We start from the raw sequence: 19,629 nt of genomic DNA, 5'->3' as shown, positions 1-19,629 counted from the left end.
AGCGTTTGAAGAGTGGAACCTCGGGAGAAGATTTGGCTCCCAATCCCATACACACTTGGAACACTGCACCAATTATCAATTCCATAATGTGATGCCTGCAAGCTAGTGACAAGAGCTCCTTCTCAAGCTTCTGCTCTAGGAGGACACAGGCACCAGCGATCCGACCAGTGTTTGAGCTGGTCGTGTCAAAACACATAGCTCGGATGCTGTCGGCTACGCCCCAGTCTTCAATGGCTCCAAAGACAGCAGCAGCCTGAGCCTCGCCTGTTCCAGATGGAAGCTTGGCAACTGTGAGTAGCTGAGAAACTCCTTTCCCTGAAACCAATACTGGCAGGCGATCAACCTTCTCTTTTCCAATTAGATCAAGGATCAGTTTGCCATCCCAGTGAACAACAAGGGGAACGTTACCCTGAAACTCCGCCTTTATATTTGCAGATCTCTGGACTCGGTGTTGTACTCTTTGTCGGCGAATTGAGTCTCTGTTTAGAGAAAGTTCATCAATGTTCTGTCCCAAGCTTTTGGCAGTTTCTGCTATAACAAAAACAGCTTTGCGGTCTGACACTTTTGTGCAATCTAGAGCGGCTGCGAGTTCTTCAGTAACGACAGTTTTTCGCCCCCTCTTTCTTTTTCGTGTCTGAAATGTGATGCCTCCAGCAGCTCCCTCACTTGCATTGTCCCCAGTTTCCATCTTTTCACTATCTTCTGCTGAGCTGTTTTCAGATTCAGAACCAGATGAAATCAGTTCAGCTGTAGAAGCTGCTAACTGTTTCATTTGCTCCATTCGCTGTCGCCTGGCAAGCATTTCCTCCTCTCTTTTGGACGCCGTTTTCTCCTTCGCAGCAAGCTTTACATCTACTCCAGCCAGCGACCCCCTTCTTCCCTTTTCTCGCTGGGCTAACAAGAAATCCTTGTCTTCTTGTAATACTGACGTATTGGTCAGAGCATCAGCGTGAGCGACATCAAAAAGGTCTTCAAGCCTGGAAACAAAAGCCGACTCTCTCGCGAGTTGAGTTGGTGACGTTCGCGCTTTGTTCTTTTTCAGAAGACGCCATTCTTCAAATGTCTGCTCAAGCTTGGTTTGGCAGTTTTGATGAGCTCTCATCGGGATTCTAGCTTTCTTCCAAAAGTTAGCTATTTCCGTGATGGTAACATCCGACGATTGTCTTATGGTCTCCTTCAGATCGAGATGGTGATGTAGGAAGAATCCAAGAGCCATACGCAATGATGGTAACTTGCTGCCACTTAATTCAGTCACAGAGTCGCCAAGGAGATACAACTTGGTTTGCGATCTTGTTGCTTTTTCCACAGATGACATTTTCAATCAGATATGAATCTGAAAGAAATAGAACATAGCATTAAGAAATTAAGAATCAAGAAAATTCAAACAGTTCTATTAATAACTGAGCAGTGAGCACAATGCCTCAAGCGATTACACAAACATACTGCTGCAACAGTGTTGCAGCTGTTGCTTAGTCAGCATAGTCAGTCCATTGAGTCCAAACAGTGAACAAGTCTGAACATGTCTGGAATATAAATTCATGGAAAATTTGCATTATCAATTTATCAGCAAAACAATGGGATTCGGATGATTGGTTGGATAATAGATATGAACCAGTTGAACCACAATGATTATGCTTCTATAATCTGTGATAATATTATACCATGTTTATACACCCATTGTGTCTGTGATTCTCTGCAAAGCCTGTGATAACTTCGTTTTTATTTTCAAATAGTGTTCTGTGATACACCTATGTACAGTGTTTACTTTATGATACTATGGTGATAAGCGTTCCCAGGTCAGCGCTACATCTCATTTTAGCATTTATTGTCTAGCAGACTCTAGCTCAACGAACATTTTACTCTTTTATTATAACAGATATTGTGTATGTACAATGTACATATTACTACTGTAATTATTTATTTAATGGAGCACAGAGTTTTATAACTTAAAGGTTTTATCTGTGTTGCCAGTAATTAATTTTACCACAATGATTGCATGTTGTGTGTATGATGATAGGAGAGAGTGTCAATTTACTTAGTAGTTAAAATTGGGTTCTTAATTTATCAACAGAATTAATCTATTATCAGTAGTATGCGAAATAAAAGGGCGGCCGCAGCTTTGGGGTATCAGAAACTTTACCATCATTGAGCTACCCCTAAATATTGTTCAATTGTGCTCATATTTTGCCTGAATTGTTATTTCGTATATAGGAACAAATTGAGAGGGCAAGAAGATCATATCTCAAAAGTTCAAAAATAAGCTCCACCCTGGCCAAGGTGTGCTGCTATCTCCCTCACGGTCACCCTTCGGTCCTCACTGATGAGTGCATCGACTTTCTGCTCATTGTGTTCAATGGTGCGCTTCTCGGCCGGCCACAGCGTGGCCGATCAGCGATGTCCGTGTTTCCGTCTATGAAGTGTTTCACCCACCTTCTGATATTGCTAGCTCCGATGCAGTAGTCAGGTTCACTATGTTTTTTTGTTCAAAAATTTTGGAGATTAGCAAAACTATACATTTTTGGAATATTCAGAGTATGAGGAATCCAAAAAGTAATGTTGGCATTTGCGTAGACACCTGCATGGCCGCCATTTTGGATTTTCAAAATGGCCGCCATAAAATACATAATTTGCGCTATCTCAGCTTCTAGTCGACCTAGAAACGCATTTAAATATGCTAATCCTATGTTTTCTGGGTCAAGAAAACCATTGGTGGGATCATTAGACTTCTAATCCTAACACTTGCTTCACTTTTAGGACTTTCCAGATGACACTCAGGACAGTGATGAAGATCTGTAAAAGCATATTCCTGAACGGTATAGACCTAGTAGATCCTGTGTATAGGACTTATAGTCAATATGATACTAACAAGGCTGCTTTCGTGCTTTATAAACCCATAGCTATAACTTCAAAGGACTTGCAATATCATGTATTATGTAATACAGTTATATCACAAATATAAAGACAATGGTTTTCAATTACCTTTGTTTGTTGCTTCTCTATAACCCTGAGCACTATTTTGAGGCCTTTATTGGATTCCTTGACCCAGAAAACATAGGATTAGCATATTTAATTAAGTTTATAGGTTGACTAGAAGCCGAGATAGCGCAAAATATGTATTTTATGGCGGCCATTTTGAAAATCCAAAATGGCGGCCATGCAGGTGTCTGTGTAAATGCCAACATTGATTTTCGGATTCTCCATGCTCTGATGATTCCAAAAATGTACAGGTTTGCTAATCTCCGAAAATTTCGAACGAAATTATATTTGTTAACATAGTGAACCTGACTACAGGCATCTTCGTACATCTGACTCAATCGGCTCTTGATATCTGCAGTTGAGTTGATCCTCTTCACGAGGAACCCAGACGTTGACAGCCATTTTGTTATCATGCATTGTGGGAACAATGCGCCAATCCCATGTTTATACGAGAGTGGGTAGATGTATAGATGTCGCTAATAACTCGTGTTCTACTATATTCAGCAAAAAAGTGTGGAATCCACTGATGCTCATGACTTTTTGTGTGGCCCTCGGACATTAATACTGTTGCGGATCTCGGATTACGGCGCTCCCCTTACCGAGGGGGGGGTTAATCCCCTCGTCTATTACACTCGCTGTCCGAGTCCTATAAGATATCGCGCTCCTTTGCGGGGTTGAGATTTACCAGGGTGAATGGTCAACGGGTTCCCAGATACCTTTGCCCCCCTCTCCGCAAAGCAGGGCGATACTTCTGCTCGAGCCACGGACAAGATGGAATATTGCCGAGCGGTGTAGCAATCCGAAGCTCAAGCCGTTAGCAATAAAACTAACCCGATCCTGAGCGTTGGCCAAATCGTGCCACGAATATCAATGGAGAAATCACTAAAGCGACCGGATGAGAGGAAACCCAAAGAATAAGAAGGAAGAACACAGGTTTATTAATTATGTACAAAACCAAAACCAAGGAAGAAACGAAAGGGTATGTACAGGGAAGAAGAAGAAGCAGATACACAGGGCAAACCTTATACACTCTTAATTATCTCTCCCAGGACAGAACAAACACACTTACACGAAAAGGGTGGTGGTGGTGGTGGTGGTGGTGGGAAGGAAGAGAAGGGTCCGGGCAGGTGGTAGGCGTCGAGGTCCCGCCCCAAGCTCGCGCTCCGCTCCGGTCCACGCTCCGGGTGTTCACTCATACCGCGGCAAGCGGCCGGCAGCTTCGCGTGGCGCTTAACGTGAGCGGACAATTATATCGCGGGGGGGGGGGGGGGGGAGAAGACTGGGATGCGGCGTATGCAACAAATTGTCCCTTAGCCTTCGCCAGTTGTGCGCCTCCAATAGTTCATAAACGGCAAGCAAGGACTCCTTTCAAATCGTTCTCCCGGGCACCTCACTTCTCTCACTCATCTGGCTCATCCCCCGCATCTCTCGAAGTAGTCCCACGCAGCCGCTTTTATTGCCCACTCGCGTATCAAGCCGCTTGCCTTTAGGATACGCCTACCGGTGAGCTGGCCTCGGCCCTGAGTGGTCGCGAGCGCTCACCGGTCCGCCCCTTGATGGTGCGTTGAGGGGCCACGCCTTCGTTCCTGGCGCTCCTCCCTTCTTCTCCAACTCTGCCACGTGGCTTATGGCGGCTTGCGGGAACAACCAGAAGGCAGCGAACGCTACTGGCAAGCAAGGGAACACAATTTGGAGGGAGGCTACGCCGCAAAATGAATAGGATTGGAAAAAGGGGCCGAGGTTATTTGATTAATACAACGCAGAGTCAAACTATTGGGAACAGATCCTTACCTGAAACACATACTAATGAAATAACTAAAGAAGAGCCTATGGTGTCCTACGTGTTGCAATATGACCTAACTAGGGTGCGACCTTTTATCTCCACACAAAAATGGGAATATTTACAGGGGATTATTTATAAGGGATTATTACAAATATTTACAAAGTGGAGGGTTCTAAAAACAGCAACACAGCACCCTCATTTCCTCCAGGGCCGTCCCGGCCCAAAAGAACTTTAACTTAGTGTGACACTCAGGTGTGGTAACCCTCTACTATTAACTTCACCCTGAGTGCGACATTTTTAAAACAACAAAGTATGTCCCGCATGCTGCGTTGCATTCTATCTATCAGACTCATGCCCACAGAATAACCGAATTACGTAATTAATTTTCAAGCTAAACATTGACGGTGGGGAGCATTATTTACAAAGACACTACTTGGTATTTACACGCGAACCCAGGACCTGTCTTTTTGGGAAACAAAAAGAAGATGTTTTGATAAGAGGAAAGGCATGCACTGCACTGCACCAATACCACCAGCACCAATAAGCACCAATATGCAAAAAGCACCAAATCACCAATATGCACAAAAAGCACCATCGGTGCACAGTCATACATTTCAAGAATAATCAGCAGATGACTTGCGACGTCTTCTCTGCTGGGCCGATGTTCTTGGCTGCTGGGCCGATGTTCCTGATGACTTCTTGCTTGCTGCCTAGTTGGTAATAAAAGGGCACATAATGCGTCCACCTTTTAAAATTATGGCCAGCAGGGGCCAACTAAGGGTGGTCCACCTGCATGGCTTAGGTGCCACCTTTACCGCGGTCCGCAAGCAAGATCTCCCTGGCCACAATGGCCGGTCCCCAGCAGAGGTGCCAGGCCCCAAAACGTGGGGTCCATGAATGTGGTGCTCGGCCACAGACCCTTTCGTTCATACAGTGGTGCTCGGCCACAACAACGTGCGGTCCATAAGTGGGGTACCGGTCCAGGCAGGCAGCAGCGAGGGTGCGGGCACACAACTGCGGGCACCTGCACACTTTCCCCTCGGCACACAAAGACCATGGTTCATGAGTGGGGAAGGAAGACAAAGCAGGGTGAGCGGGATGCAAGGGCGCAAGAGTACACGTTAACACAAGGTAATGCAGAGGTGAGGTGCGCAGGAGAGCGAGCCGAGAAAGCTCGTCCCTACCATACGTCCCGTCCCCCGTCCCCCCCCCCCCGTCCCCCCGTCACCTAATCTACCCTTGCCCTTACCCCGTATTTACACAATTTACAAATCCGTCGCTAAGTCCTGTCTTCCCCATATCTCCCCTAATCCAAATTCGTCGACAATCCCTCTAAACCAAATTTGCCATCAATCAATTTATCATCAATCCCTCCTAAGGAGGAAGAGATGGAACATCAGCACAATGTCACCCCACGTCATGATGCGTCTTACATCCCAGACACTTGCACAAACCGGTGGTGTGGAGTCCTGTCACCTTGGTGAGTGGATGCGGATGGCGCGAAGAGACTTTCAATCCTAACTATACTCTAAATGACTTTAACACACTTTACACTACCCGGGTACTTTCCCTGCCAAACCATTGGCCATTTTACACTATGTGGTTCTAAAAACTGAACTCCCATTGACCAAACTGTGGTGCTCACCAATTTGGGGTCTCACTCCCCCGATCCTACTCCCTGTGCCCTCGCACAATTTCAGGGCTGGGTCATGTGGCGCTCCCAGCAGGTCCGCTCACCTGCACGCCTCTGCCACTGCAGTTGTCTCCCGAGCTTACCTGCTCCTTACCCTAACCTATCTGGGGAAGGCCTTCTGGCGCTCTCACCCCCTCGGTGCCCTCTCTGGCACTGGGCTACCCGGGTCCGTCCTCCGGATCCTCGGGCCCCATTGAACTCTACTGGCTCCCAGAGCCTACCTGCGGCCTCACCTGGCCGACAGACTAACAGTGGCGGAGTGCCCATTTAACCATACGTACTAACAGGCCACACGCCCAGCCAATTTACTCTACTAATGCACCCAACACAACACTTCTGTGCAACTACCCGCACCACAGATGCCAATATCCAACCACAATTTACCTACTCCCTCTACCTACTTTTAAACTACCCTCCCCGGGTACTCGTGAAGGGGTCCATCTTCCCCATCCACCCCTTTCGCACCATACACTCCACTCCACGTATTCCACTCCACTCACTCCACACCATCCATTCCATAATCCATTCATTCCAGACCATCTATTCCATGCAACCATTCTCACTTGCCACCTGTATTCCACTTGCACACCTGGTGCCCACACACCTGGTGGCACCTGCGCCCTCCTTTCCTCCAGGACCATTCACTCAGTATCATGCCAATCATCATGCTCACCACAAATACTCGTGTTCAATTTCTCATTTCATCACTCTCACTCCAAACACATAGCATCATCTAACTAACTACTCCCTTCTAAAACTCGTGCTCCCCGTCTTCCCATTACACTATGCACTCCCTCGTCATTATTATCCATCTAATCTCTCTACGTCCCCTCTACAGGTATGATGTCGCTACTTAACTCTCATGTTACCTATTGTCATTCCTAAACCCTAACATTATCCAAGCCCTCCCTGGCTAGGTTTTCACCGCCATACCCCATAAAACTATAGCTCCTTTGCCCCCAGATGTGAGGGATGGTAGAGATACCCCCCGACACTGGGTATCAATTTCCAATCATCACTATCCCCAATTTCGAATCACTAGTAATTTCAAGCCAATTCCCTATCAATTTCAAACAATAACACTATCATCATCACAGTCCGCTATATCTGAGCCTCCTCGGTACGTCCATGCATTTTCAAAGCTCGGCTTCACAAAGCCGCACGATGCATGCGGGTGTTCTGTCTCCTACAGGTTGGGTCCGTCCGGCATTCGGTTCAGGGGAGGAGGTTTACTCGGGCCAAGGTTCAAGGCACCATCCCGGCGCAAGGCTTTGCGCGACGGCCCAGCCTTGCCCGGGTGGAGCGCCGCCACCACAAGGGGGCGCCGCTCCGACCCCTCCTCCTTCCTCTCGAACCGGGCTGCCCGCTTTGCCTGGCAAAGCGCGGACTCAACCGTGCAGGGCGGGGCCCGGCCCGAATCGTGCACGGCGCTCCGAGCAGGAGTGACGCGACACCAATCCCCGCCTGCTCCCGCAGCACATAACGAACACCATGCACCGAGGGGTCGCGTCGGCTATATGTCGGCCTAAACGCTGCCCCGGTTAACGTCGATGCTCGGCTTGTATGCTCACATGCATACGCGACCCTTCCCATACTCACACATCCAGGTGTCTCAGCGTCTCTCATGCAACCCATACATTCCCTGCACTCTCTCTCCGTGCACACTCTTCTCTCGGCACACTCACACTCTCCGTTACACATCTTTCTTCCCCTGTTACGTCCTCCGTAACACTCACCACGGGTGTGCACTCCTGCACATACCCACTCACGCGCTCCGATGTGCCCTCTCGCACACGCGCCACAACCAACTCAGGCGTGCGTTCTCGCACACCCGCCACAACCAACTCAGGTGTGCGTTCTCGCACACTCTCTCCATGCATCTCACTCTCCTGGTCACACTCACTCCTACTTCCACACCCTGTATCGCATTCATCACTCATACACTCCGACGTGCGTTCGCCATCGCACTCGGTATCACCCTCGCCCTTCGGCGCTGTTCGCACACGCGCGCCATTGCCATTCACACAGCGCACTACGGACCTCCCACAAACGCCCGGGTTACGCCTGCATCCCAAGCGCGCGAAAATTCTTTTTGCGCCAAACACTTTGCCGAAAAATCTCTTCGCCCCATATACCAACCCACTCACCTTGGCGCTTCTTCTTCCTCACTCCAACACCACCTGCAAATCTTTATTCGGGTTAAGCACGGCATCAGGATGCGAGCACAGACTTTGTGCATTATCCATCTCTCCCTTCAATTCACGGACTACCTCCGTCGTCTTTTCAATTGCAACTATAATTTCTTTTTCCTCGACGGCCGCCGGCTCTATTAAAATTTTCTTTTCTACTTCGGCGGTCGCCGGCTTCCCCATACCCCGGGTCGCGATCTCTACCCCGGCCCGCGTGACTTTGCCTTGCTCAGCCTCGCTTTCTCCGCGCTTCTCAAGCCGCGTTACCTCGTCGCGTACCCCCGCAACCCTTTCGCCCAGCTTGCTCCCAAAGTTCTCCCCCATCGCTTTTATATCACACCTGGATTCCTCTAGCATTTTTTCCATCGTAGCCTCTATTATTTTCGTTTGTGCAATGATTTGTGTCATGAGCAACTGCATGTTGGGACTCACTTGCACAACGGTTTTGGCCTTCGCCGCCATGTGCGAGGCGCCGCCATTTTGTGCGCCTGCAACCCCCTCTACCGCACCTTCTTCAACCCCCTCTTCCATTACCCCCAATTGTTCCCTGGGGTCCTGGGTCGACTCTAACTCTTCCTCTTCTATCTCCCCCACCGGCATCCGATCGCCTTGACTATCCATGGCACGACTCAAATTGGATGTTATACAAAATTTTTCGGCCGCTCGTAATTTCGACCAAATTCTTTAAGGTGGATTAGAAATTTGGTTCGGGTTCAATCCCACTCCCCGACACCAATTGTTGCGGATCTCGGAGTACGGCGCTCCCCTTACCGAGGGGGGTTTAATCCCCTCGTCTATTAAGCTGGCCGTCCGAGTCCTGGAGCTATGACGTCACTTCCGGTCAGCGCTGAATAGGGTGGTAGGCCAATTGCTCCTATTACCTAATTACCAGCGCCTTCCGGTAAGCGAGGAAATGCGCCCCGCCCGAGCCGCGGCTGTAATGGACACGCCGAGCGAAGCGAGCCACGACTCAGGCCGTTAGCAAAGACTAGACCCGATTATAAGCGGTTCCTATATCGTGCCACCGGTATTCAATTGGGAAAAGACTAAAGCGATCGGATGAGAAGAAATCAGATAAAGGAGGAACACATCATTTATTGTACAAGAATGAAGAGGAAACGAAAGAGGAAGAATATACAAAAGGAGGAAATAAAAGGACACAGGGCAACTTTATACACTCTTAATTATCACTCCCAGGACAGAACACACACACTCACACGAAAAGGGTGGTGGTGGTGGTGGTGGGAAGGAAGGAAGAGAAGGGTCCGGGCAGGTGGTAGGCGTCGAGGTCCCGCTCCAAGCTCGCGCTCCGGTCCACGCTCCGGGTGTTCACTCGTTCCGCGGCAAGCGGCCGGCAGCTTCGCGTGGCGCTTAACGTGAGCGGACAATTATATTGAGGGGGGAAGACTGGGATGCGGCGTACGGAACAAATTGTCCCTCAGCCTTCGCCAGTTGTGCGCCTCCAATAGTTCATAAACGGCAAGCAAGGACTCCTTTCAAACCATTCTCCCGGGCACCTCTCTTCTCTCACTCATCTGGCTCATCCCCCGCATCTCTCGAAGTAGTCCCACGCAGCCGCTTTTATTTCCCACTCGCGTATCAAGCCGCTTGCCTTTAGGATACGCCTACCGGTGAGATGGCCTCAGCCCTGTGTGGTCGCGAGCACTCACCGGTCCGCCCCTTGATGGTGCGTTGAGGGGCCACGCCTTCGTTCCTGGCACTCCTCCCTTCTCCTCCAACTCTGCCACGTGGCTTATGGTGGCTTGCGGGAACAACCAGAAGGCAGCGAACGCTACTGGCAAGCAAGGGAACACAATTTGGAGGGAGGCTATGCTGCAAAATGAATAGGATTGGAAAAAGGGGCCGAGGTTATTTGATTAATACAACGCAGAGTCAAACTATTGGGAACAGATCCTTACCTGAAACACATACTAATGAAATAACTAAAGAAGAGCCTATGGTGTCCTACATGTTGCAATATGACCTAACTAGGGTGCGACCTTTGATCTCTACACAAAAATGGGAATATTTACAGGGGATTATTTATAAGGGATTATTACAAATATTTACAAAGTGGAGGGTTCTAAAAACCGCAACAATACTTTTGTAACTCATTTGCTTTTAGTGTGTAGGAGAGGCCATCTGTGGCCTTTCTTTTCCTGCACACTAAAAACAGGACCTCTTTGCGGACTACAGGCCATTTTTTTTTCACCAGGAGGGGTCCCAGCTGTTTATTGGTGGGCTTTTCGGGTCACCTGAGCCCCCAAAAAGATGCTACACGAGGTGGTCCGCTATGCCCTACAGGCAGCCAGGCCCGGAGAATGGAGAAAATAGTCCAGATCAAATTTAAACCAACCTCGTAATTAAAGCACTTGAAGTATTTTTTTAAACTTTTCATCACTTGTATTTTAGTTGCATATTATTACTGTTTAAGCTGTATTTACCTTTAAAGTTGTAGTACTGACTTGTTATGCATTCTGCACAAACACTACCTCAATTCTGATAACCCTGCCAGTGTTTACCAGCGTTGTTGGAAGTCGAGTGTTGAGAAGTTACGAATATGGTTCAAATTGTACAATATTACAAATTCTGTATTTTGGGATCCTCTGCAGTATGACAACATGCCTGAATTCAACACCTGTAGCAGATTCACATTTCTATCGATGGTACATATAACAATATGACATTTCCAAACATCTCATCGATTTTCATCACAAACATAAATCACCATGACTGACACTGACACTGACAAACGACACACACTGACACACACACACTGACACACACACACTGACACACACACACTGACACACACACACTGACACACACACACTGACACACACACACACACACACACACACACACACACACACACACACACACACACACACACGAAAACCTAGTCTTTTCAGGAAAATGTGCCCCAAAACCAATCTAAAACAATCCACATCTACCCAATATATTTCTAGCGCTGCCCTTCTCCACCTTTGCAGAATTGTAGCTTTAGAGAACTGCCAATGATCACACAATGATCTAAAACAGAGCTCGACAAATCTCCGTATATTAGCAAAGTATTCCATGTTTAAAACACTTTCCTTTGCAATCATATGCTTCTCCGATAATATTCAATCAGGCAATTTTGAATAAGACACTTAGCTGCAATATCATGGCTGCTTGGTGCATATTGGCAGTTGAAATCATCGTAATGAGGAACAGAGAATTTGGTTGGACAGTTATGAGTTGATTAATGTTGAGGAAATAGTGACAAGTTAAGAGGCTTGTCATCTTTTGGTGTCTGACACACCACACATAAAAAAACATTAAGTGGTTGTGGAGAGGTGTACGCAGAAAGAAGTATTCCAGAGGGTGGCTTAGTGAGCACAACAGACAATGAGAAACGGAGCCATTGATGTAGACAGCAACACCACTTCCAGAACGAGGAAGAGGCCTCTGGTAAAACGGAAGAAATAGAAGCCAAGGAGAGACACAGAAGTATTGGTGATATGCTGAAAGATAAACGCTTCCATTAGGCATATAATATTCAGAACTGCAACAGAAATCTTTGTAGAGATCATAAATATTAGAACGAACCACGCTGAGAATGGTGGAGTGGTTGACGAGCGGGTGGGAGCCACAGGGCACAGGGAGAGGGTACCCAATACTTTACACAAATCTGACCAACCTGAGGTTAATACAATGATCAATACATGTTTTTTTCATTCACACATGATCAATACATTCACACAAAAATTATTCTGACATATGGTCAGTAAATGGTCATGATAATAACAATGATCGAGGGAAGCCAGTTCGGCAAGTATTGGTCGAAGTAAACCAGTTCAGCAAGTATCGATTAAGGTAAACCAGTTTGGCAAGTATCAATCGAAGTAAACCAGTTTGGCAAGTATCGATCAAGGTAAACCAGTTTGGCAAGTAGCAATCGAAGTAAACCAGTTTGGCAAGTATCGATCAAGGTAAACCAGTTTGGCAAGTATCGATCGAGGTAAACTAGTTCTGCAAGTATTGGTCGAAGTAAACCAGTTCAGCAAGTATCGATTAAGGTAAACCAGTTTGGCAAGTATTGGTCAAGGTAAATTAGTTTGACAAGTATTAATCAAAGTAAACCAGTTCAGCAAATATTTATCGAGGTAAACCCGTTTGGCAGGTATTGGTCAAGGTAAACCAGTTCAGCAAGTATTGATCGAGGTATACTGGTTAGGCACATATTGATCATGGTAAATTAGTTCGACATGTATTAATCAAAGTAAACCAGTTCAGCAAGTATTGATCGAGGTATACTGGTTTGGCACATATTGATCATGGTAAATTAGTTCGACATGTATTAATCAAAGTAAACCAGTTCAGCAAGTATTGATCGAGGTATACTGGTTTGGCACGTATTGATCATGGTAAATTAGTTCGACATGTATTAATCAAAGTAAACCAGTTCAGCAAGTATTGATCGAGGTATACTGGTTTGGCACGTATTGATCATGGTAAATTAGTTCGACATGTATTAATCAAAGTAAACCAGTTCAGCAAGTATTGATCGAGGTATACTGGTTTGGCACGTATTGATCATGGTAAATTAGTTCGACATGTATTAATCAAAGTAAACCAGTTCAGCAAGTATTGATTGAGGTAAACTAGTTCAACAAGTATTGATTGAGGTAAAGTATTTTGGCAAGTTTTCCATAAAGTGAAGTTGCTGTTTGATTTTATGGTCAATTTTTTTATGGTCAATATGATTTTATAAACAAAAATAAAAATAATAAAATTAATGTGATTTTAAAATAAAATTGATGGTTATGATTTATGGTCAATCAGTCAATTTCTGACTATTTTCACCAAACAAAGAAACTAATTAATTTATTTGTACTGTATTTCGATATCTCATTTATAAAATTACATCATAAGGTTCAATTTCAATATTTTTATATTTCTTACAAAACATAATTTTCATTATCATTATTCTACTAGACTTTAATTTGGGATTTTCATTGGGTCATAGAGTGAAGAGTTTGCACGACCTTTATTTTACTTTCTCTTTCCTACAGCTTCGCAGTGTACATCGCCAATACCCAGTAGATCATCAATATCAGTAGTTCATCCAACCACACGTTTGAATAGAAGATTCAAGCACAGGGAACTGGGGAATTGAAAACAGTGCTAAAAACAGCATGTGATTCTAGCTTATGGTGGATTTTGATTTTAGAGTGATGATATATTTATTTTCATCAGAGCATATTCATCATCAGTGCAAAGTCCAATTAGCCCTAAATCTTTTATCCCTCTGATAAAACATCCATACCACCATGGATTATTCAACTAGGCCCCAATTCCCCCCAATTCCCATCCATTTTCTCCCAACTTTGTGTGCCAGGATCGATTGCTGCGAAATAGAATGGCGTTATGATGCGTGATCAAAACAGGGCCTCGGCATTTCAAGCCTATCGGCTATCTCCGTCCAAAGATCGCCGACGAGTGAAGCAAAGCTTAGGCTGTTGCAAATAAGAGTTTTTTGTTTATTTATTCAATGGGAATTATCACTTTTTTTCTTTCTTTTTTTTCTTTTTTTTTGTAAACAGAGTCAAGGCTCGTGTAAGAGCTAACACATTACACACGAGAACAGGCACATACCCATAAAACATACAATAAATAAAGGTAGCAGGAGACAAGAAGGAGAGAGAGAGGAAAACATACAAGCACAACAACAGTAAAGAACAGGGACGTCTGTAGATCTGTGGAAGAGAGAGGGCCGGTGGGAGGGTGGGTGGAGGGGGTAGGGAAGGGGTACACAGTATAAAACAAATGGACGCTACTAGGAATTTCAGGAAAGAAGTTGGAGATTGAAAGTGGTGGATTTGGTTTGTTTTAACGGGGGTAGAAAAGATCAAGGTTTTGGATGGGGGAAGATAAGAGATGGTGGTGAACAGCTGTTTTAAAGACCTGGAGGGAGGAGTGGGATTGAAGAGAGTGTGGGAGTTTGTTCCAGAGGCAGGAAAAAAAAGGAATTGAAAAGTGAAGCTGAGCAGAGAGTCTTTATTTTGGCGGTTTCACCAGAAGATGGTTGCTGGCTGATCTTGTGCATCCTGCAGGAAAATTTGGGGGACAGAGCACAGACAAAGCACGGGGAACTATGCCAAAGAGGAGTCAGTAGAAGACAGAAAACCACCAACCTGCCTGCGGTGAGAGAGCGAAAGGCCCTCAGAATCAGCTTCATCACGGGAGATACCAATGATCCTGAAAGCTTTGGTTTCAACCACGTGAAGCCGAGCTAGGTGTGAGGCTGGAGCACCAGACCAGAGGGGAGAGCAGTATTCCATTGAGCTGGGGAAGACAGCTTTGTATATGGTGAGGAGCTCAGAAGTGCCCAGAAAGGACTTCGCACGACGGAAGCTGCCCAGACAGTGACTGGCTTTGGAGGCCAGCTGGAAATGTGGTTTTCTCAGGACAGATCATGGCACATAGTGAGACCCAAAAGCTTGAGTGTCAGAACTTCTTAAAGAGGATTGTTGAGAAAGTAGATGAGAGGGTTGTCCAGATGGTCTTTACAGAGAGACAAAGTGAGAGTGTGCGATTTGTCAGGATTGAAAGACATGTTCCACTTGTTTGACCACTTTGTGATTTTAGCCAGGTCTGCAGAGAGTGAAGAAGCTGCAGACTGCCGATCTGAGGGAAGAGGAATGGAGCGGCAGAGAGTGGAGTCATCAGCAAAGAGATGGAGAGGATTTTCCAGAAAGTCGGAGAGATCATTGATAAAGACCAGAAAAAGCACAGGGCCCAGAACACTGCCATGGGGAACTCCAGCCTGAACAGGAAGGGGAGATGAGAGAAATCCATTCAGGGCCACACGTTAACTGCGACCGGTGAGGAAGTCGGCAAGCCATGTGTGATGGTTTCCATGGCTTACACTTAATTAAGCATTAAACATGTACAGCTTTTGAGAGAAGTTTCTTAAAACATGATAAGCGGTAGCAATTTAAACAAATTTGAAATTTGAAAATTGATATTGAAAATTTGAAAATTGATTTCGAAAAGATTTGAAAAATATTAACACAATTTACTAACCCTAACCCTAAAAATAAACGGTTACTGGCTTTTAACAAGAACTATATTATATCATCATAAACAAATACACAAAATTATATCTATAGGCCACAGCTTGTTTTCTTCTGTGATGCTTGAAAATGCAAAATACTTGCAGTCACACCATGTAGACAAGTATTATATTTGTGGGAAAATATGCCACTAAGACAACCTTGTGTTGAGGCTGCAAATCCCATTGATAATTTTCTTTCAGCTCCTGGAAACCAGCCCCTCGCAGCCTTGTTTTGCATTCTTCCACCACTGAAAAAAGATGATCAAGGAATTGTGAAGGATGAGGCACATCATGCTGAGCTCAACATACAAATGCTCTAGTACATGCCTAGCATGCCTACAACAACAACAACAACAACAACAGGATTTTAAGGCCATTTTCCCTGCAGGAGCGGGGGTTAGCCTTGTGGGCCCCATGACAATCTTCTTCATTTTGCCCTTTTTTCTACATCTCCCCTTGTTAACCCCCTTGCCCGCATTTCTTCTTCCACCACCTTCAGCCAAGTCTTTCTCGGTCTTCCCCGTCCTCTACTTCCTTCTGCATTCATTTCCATCACTCTTCTCAACCAGTCACTTTCATCCTTCCTCAACACATGACCAAACCATCTCAACCTGTTTCTCTTCACCACATCCATCACAGGCTCTATTCCCATCATCTTTTGCAATTCATCATTTGTCTTCCTCTCTCTCAACGATACTCCGCACATCCATCGAACCATTCGCATTTCCACCCTTTCCAGCCTTCGTTGCTGCTCTACGTTCATTACCCATGTCTCGCTCCCATAAATCATAACACTTCTCACACATGCAGCATACACCTTTCCCTTCAGCTTCAACGATTTTCCCCTCCTCGTCAGCATGCCACTCAGTTCCCGAAACTTCCATGCACATCTCACTCCAGCAATCGTCGCTGAGTCTGATCCACCTTCTCTATTCAGCATGTCTCCTAGGTAGAAAAATGTTTTCACACCTTCCAGTTTCATGCCGTCTCCAAGATCCAACTCAACACTTCCTCCATCTGCAGCTCCCTCTGTGCACACCTTACACTTGAATGTAGCTGCCACACTGGTTAATGACCCTCTCAGACCACTACATTTTTTATGAACCCACTCAGCGCACGTTGTATATTGAATGGAGTTCACTCCGACACCCTTCCTGCACACAGAACATGGCCACTTCCCAGTTCTTTCCACCTCACCACATGCTTTACCACTTGCCATCACCTTCGTCTTTCCGATATTCACCTTCAGACCTTTTGTCTCCATACATTCCTTCCACTTGTTCATCTTCTCCTTCAGTCCATCCATACTCTCCACAATCAACACCAGATCATCTGCATACAACAACTCCCACGGTAAACCCTCCTTTACGTTCCGAGCCAGCACCTCAATCACAGCTACAAATAGTAGTGGACTTAGTACCGACCCCTGATGCACTCCCACGTTCACCTCAAACTCACCACCGTTCCCGTACTTTGTCCTTACACCTGTGCGCGCTCTCTCGTACATTGCTATCACGACTCTGATCAATCATTCCTCCACTTCTAACGTACTCAATGCCCATGTCACTACTTCGCATGGAACCCTATCAAATGCTTTCTCCAGATCAAATTGCTTTAAACATGCATTTAAACATGCTAACATTTAAATTTCGTCAAACATTGTATTGCTAGGCATGCGTACATGCCGAGTAATACAATGCTTATTTGAAGCCTCCATAAACTTACAACTTCATAAGGTTAATCCTCACATAATTTGGAGCTGATACAAAAGTTTGTATTTAAGCACATCTTTAATAGTTAAAAGGCATCCGTTTTTAAAGAATCAATTAGTTCAAATAAATATATAAAATGTGCAGCTCCCTCTGGACTAGCTCCCTCTGGACTAGCTCCCTCTGGACTAGCTCCCTCTGGACGAGCTCCCTTTGCTCTCTCAGTCCTCCTACCGTCCCCAGCAACATGTTCCTTCAGTACCCCCTTCTGGTTAAACTCCCAAAATCCAAGGTGACTTTACACCTCAACTCTGTTGTTCCTTGCTTTTCCTGTCTAGCAAACTGCAACTGAGGGCTGTTCCATCCGAATCTTCCCTCTCCGGCTTCAAAAGCAGGTGGCCATCAGAAATATTTTACAAGTGACTAATATTAAAGGGAATGGGATGTTAATGCTTATATACATAGGATTTGGTATGGAATCAATTTTCCATTATATATATATATATATATATATATATATATATATATATATATATATATATATATATATATATATATATATATATATATATATAGACATATATATATATATATAATATATATATATATATATATATATATATATTTACATTATATTTATATAATACATATACATAATATATACATATATATAATAATAATATATAATAATAATAATAATATATAATAATAATAATAATATATAATAATAATAATATAATATATAATATTATAATATATATAATATAATATATAATATAATAAATAATAATATAATATAATATAATATATAATAAAATAATATTATATATATATATATATATATATATATATAATATAATAATATAATAATAATAATAATAATAATATTATTAATAATAATAATAATAATAATAGTAATATTATTATATATATAATAATATAATATATTATATAATATATTATAATATATTAGAATATAATATAATTAATATATAATATAATATATCATATATAATATATATCTATCTATAATTCCAGCAATCTCTGTGTGTATGTTTGTATGTTTGTATGTTTGTATGTTTGTATGTTTGTATGTATGTTTGTCTGTGACCGCTGTTTCTCGACAACTACCGGTCCGATATACTTGAAACTTGCCAGGTATATTGCTGGGGACCCGAGGATGTGCCTTTTCAAGGTTTTAAATTAATCGCAGAAGTAGTTACCGAGCTATGTCCAAAAAACGATTCAACCAATCAGAGAGCAGCGAGCTATCACGTGTGCCGAACGTGGCGAACAGACTCTGCCTCGGATGGCACATTTGAGAGCGTATTCATTTATTTCCCGTCGGCAAACTATGTTGCCGTTAAACTATGTTTTAAAACTAATTAAAACTAATTTGCGATTCATCGTAACTGCGATTTGCGACCTTCCGGACAGTCAAATGAGGACGTCACTTCCGGACTTACGTAGCGGCTAGCGGGCGCCATTTGGAGGAGCTGGGAGGACTCAGTCGTGATAGAGTGAGCCTGAGTAAGTATATCAAGACAAGAACAAGATCTAGAAGGAGGTATGTACGGTGCGATTCATATAATATATTGTTTAGTTATCGTCGATGAGGAATTTGGGGGCCCGATTAACTGCAGCGCCATCCGAGCTGCGGCGTCGGGACGATACATTCATTGTACGGTCACATCACGCACTTACGGGCACGCCCATGGGCCCATGGGCACGCCCATGCATGCATGGGCGAAGACATTTTTTTTTTTTTTTTTGGCAAGGAACGGGCACCCACGGGCATGGGCACGTCCTATATATATAGTACGGGCATGCCCTAGTATATATAATAGTAATAATATAATGTGGTGCTGTGCACACACGATTCGTTTGCCAAGAAGGTAGGCCACCACGCGTTGTACAAACTGAAATGCTTTATTAACAGCTCGCACGTAAGCACTGGGCAGTCTCGACTATCGAGCCCGCATATATGTCCCGAGGCCACGCCTTGCCCCCGGGCGTGGCCGGTCGGCCGAAAGGCGGGGCATGTCCTCAGTCCACCCCGCGCCTCGTGACGCCTTCCCTCCGGGCGTGGCCCGAGCTGCGCTTCCACGCCCGGGACGCTCGCGCCACCCACTGGTGCGCGGAATTATTGCCCATTGACAATGTGTCCGCCACACGCG

At 44.8% G+C, this 19,629-nt stretch overlaps 1 protein-coding gene across 7 annotated transcripts in view; it reads right to left on the bottom strand.

Moving 5' to 3' along the window:
- The window catches only part of DNPEP (aspartyl aminopeptidase), a 126,221-nt gene that overhangs the window by 60,356 nt on the left and 46,236 nt on the right, over window positions 1–19,629 (bottom strand). For all 7 annotated transcript variants that reach the window (XM_068124281.2, XM_068124306.2, XM_068124290.2 and 4 more), the window contains one exon: window positions 15,903–15,991. In XM_068124281.2, coding sequence (XP_067980382.2) covers window positions 15,903–15,991 — 89 coding nt within the window. The remainder of the gene's footprint in view (window positions 1–15,902; window positions 15,992–19,629) is intronic.

The sequence above is a fragment of the Myxine glutinosa genome, chromosome 1, assembly GCF_964187855.1.
Source record: "Myxine glutinosa chromosome 1, kmMyxGlut1.1, whole genome shotgun sequence".
NCBI lineage: Eukaryota > Metazoa > Chordata > Myxini > Myxiniformes > Myxinidae > Myxine > Myxine glutinosa.
Note: the sequence above shows the minus strand (reverse complement) of the source record. Positions and strands in the feature narration are given on the sequence as shown.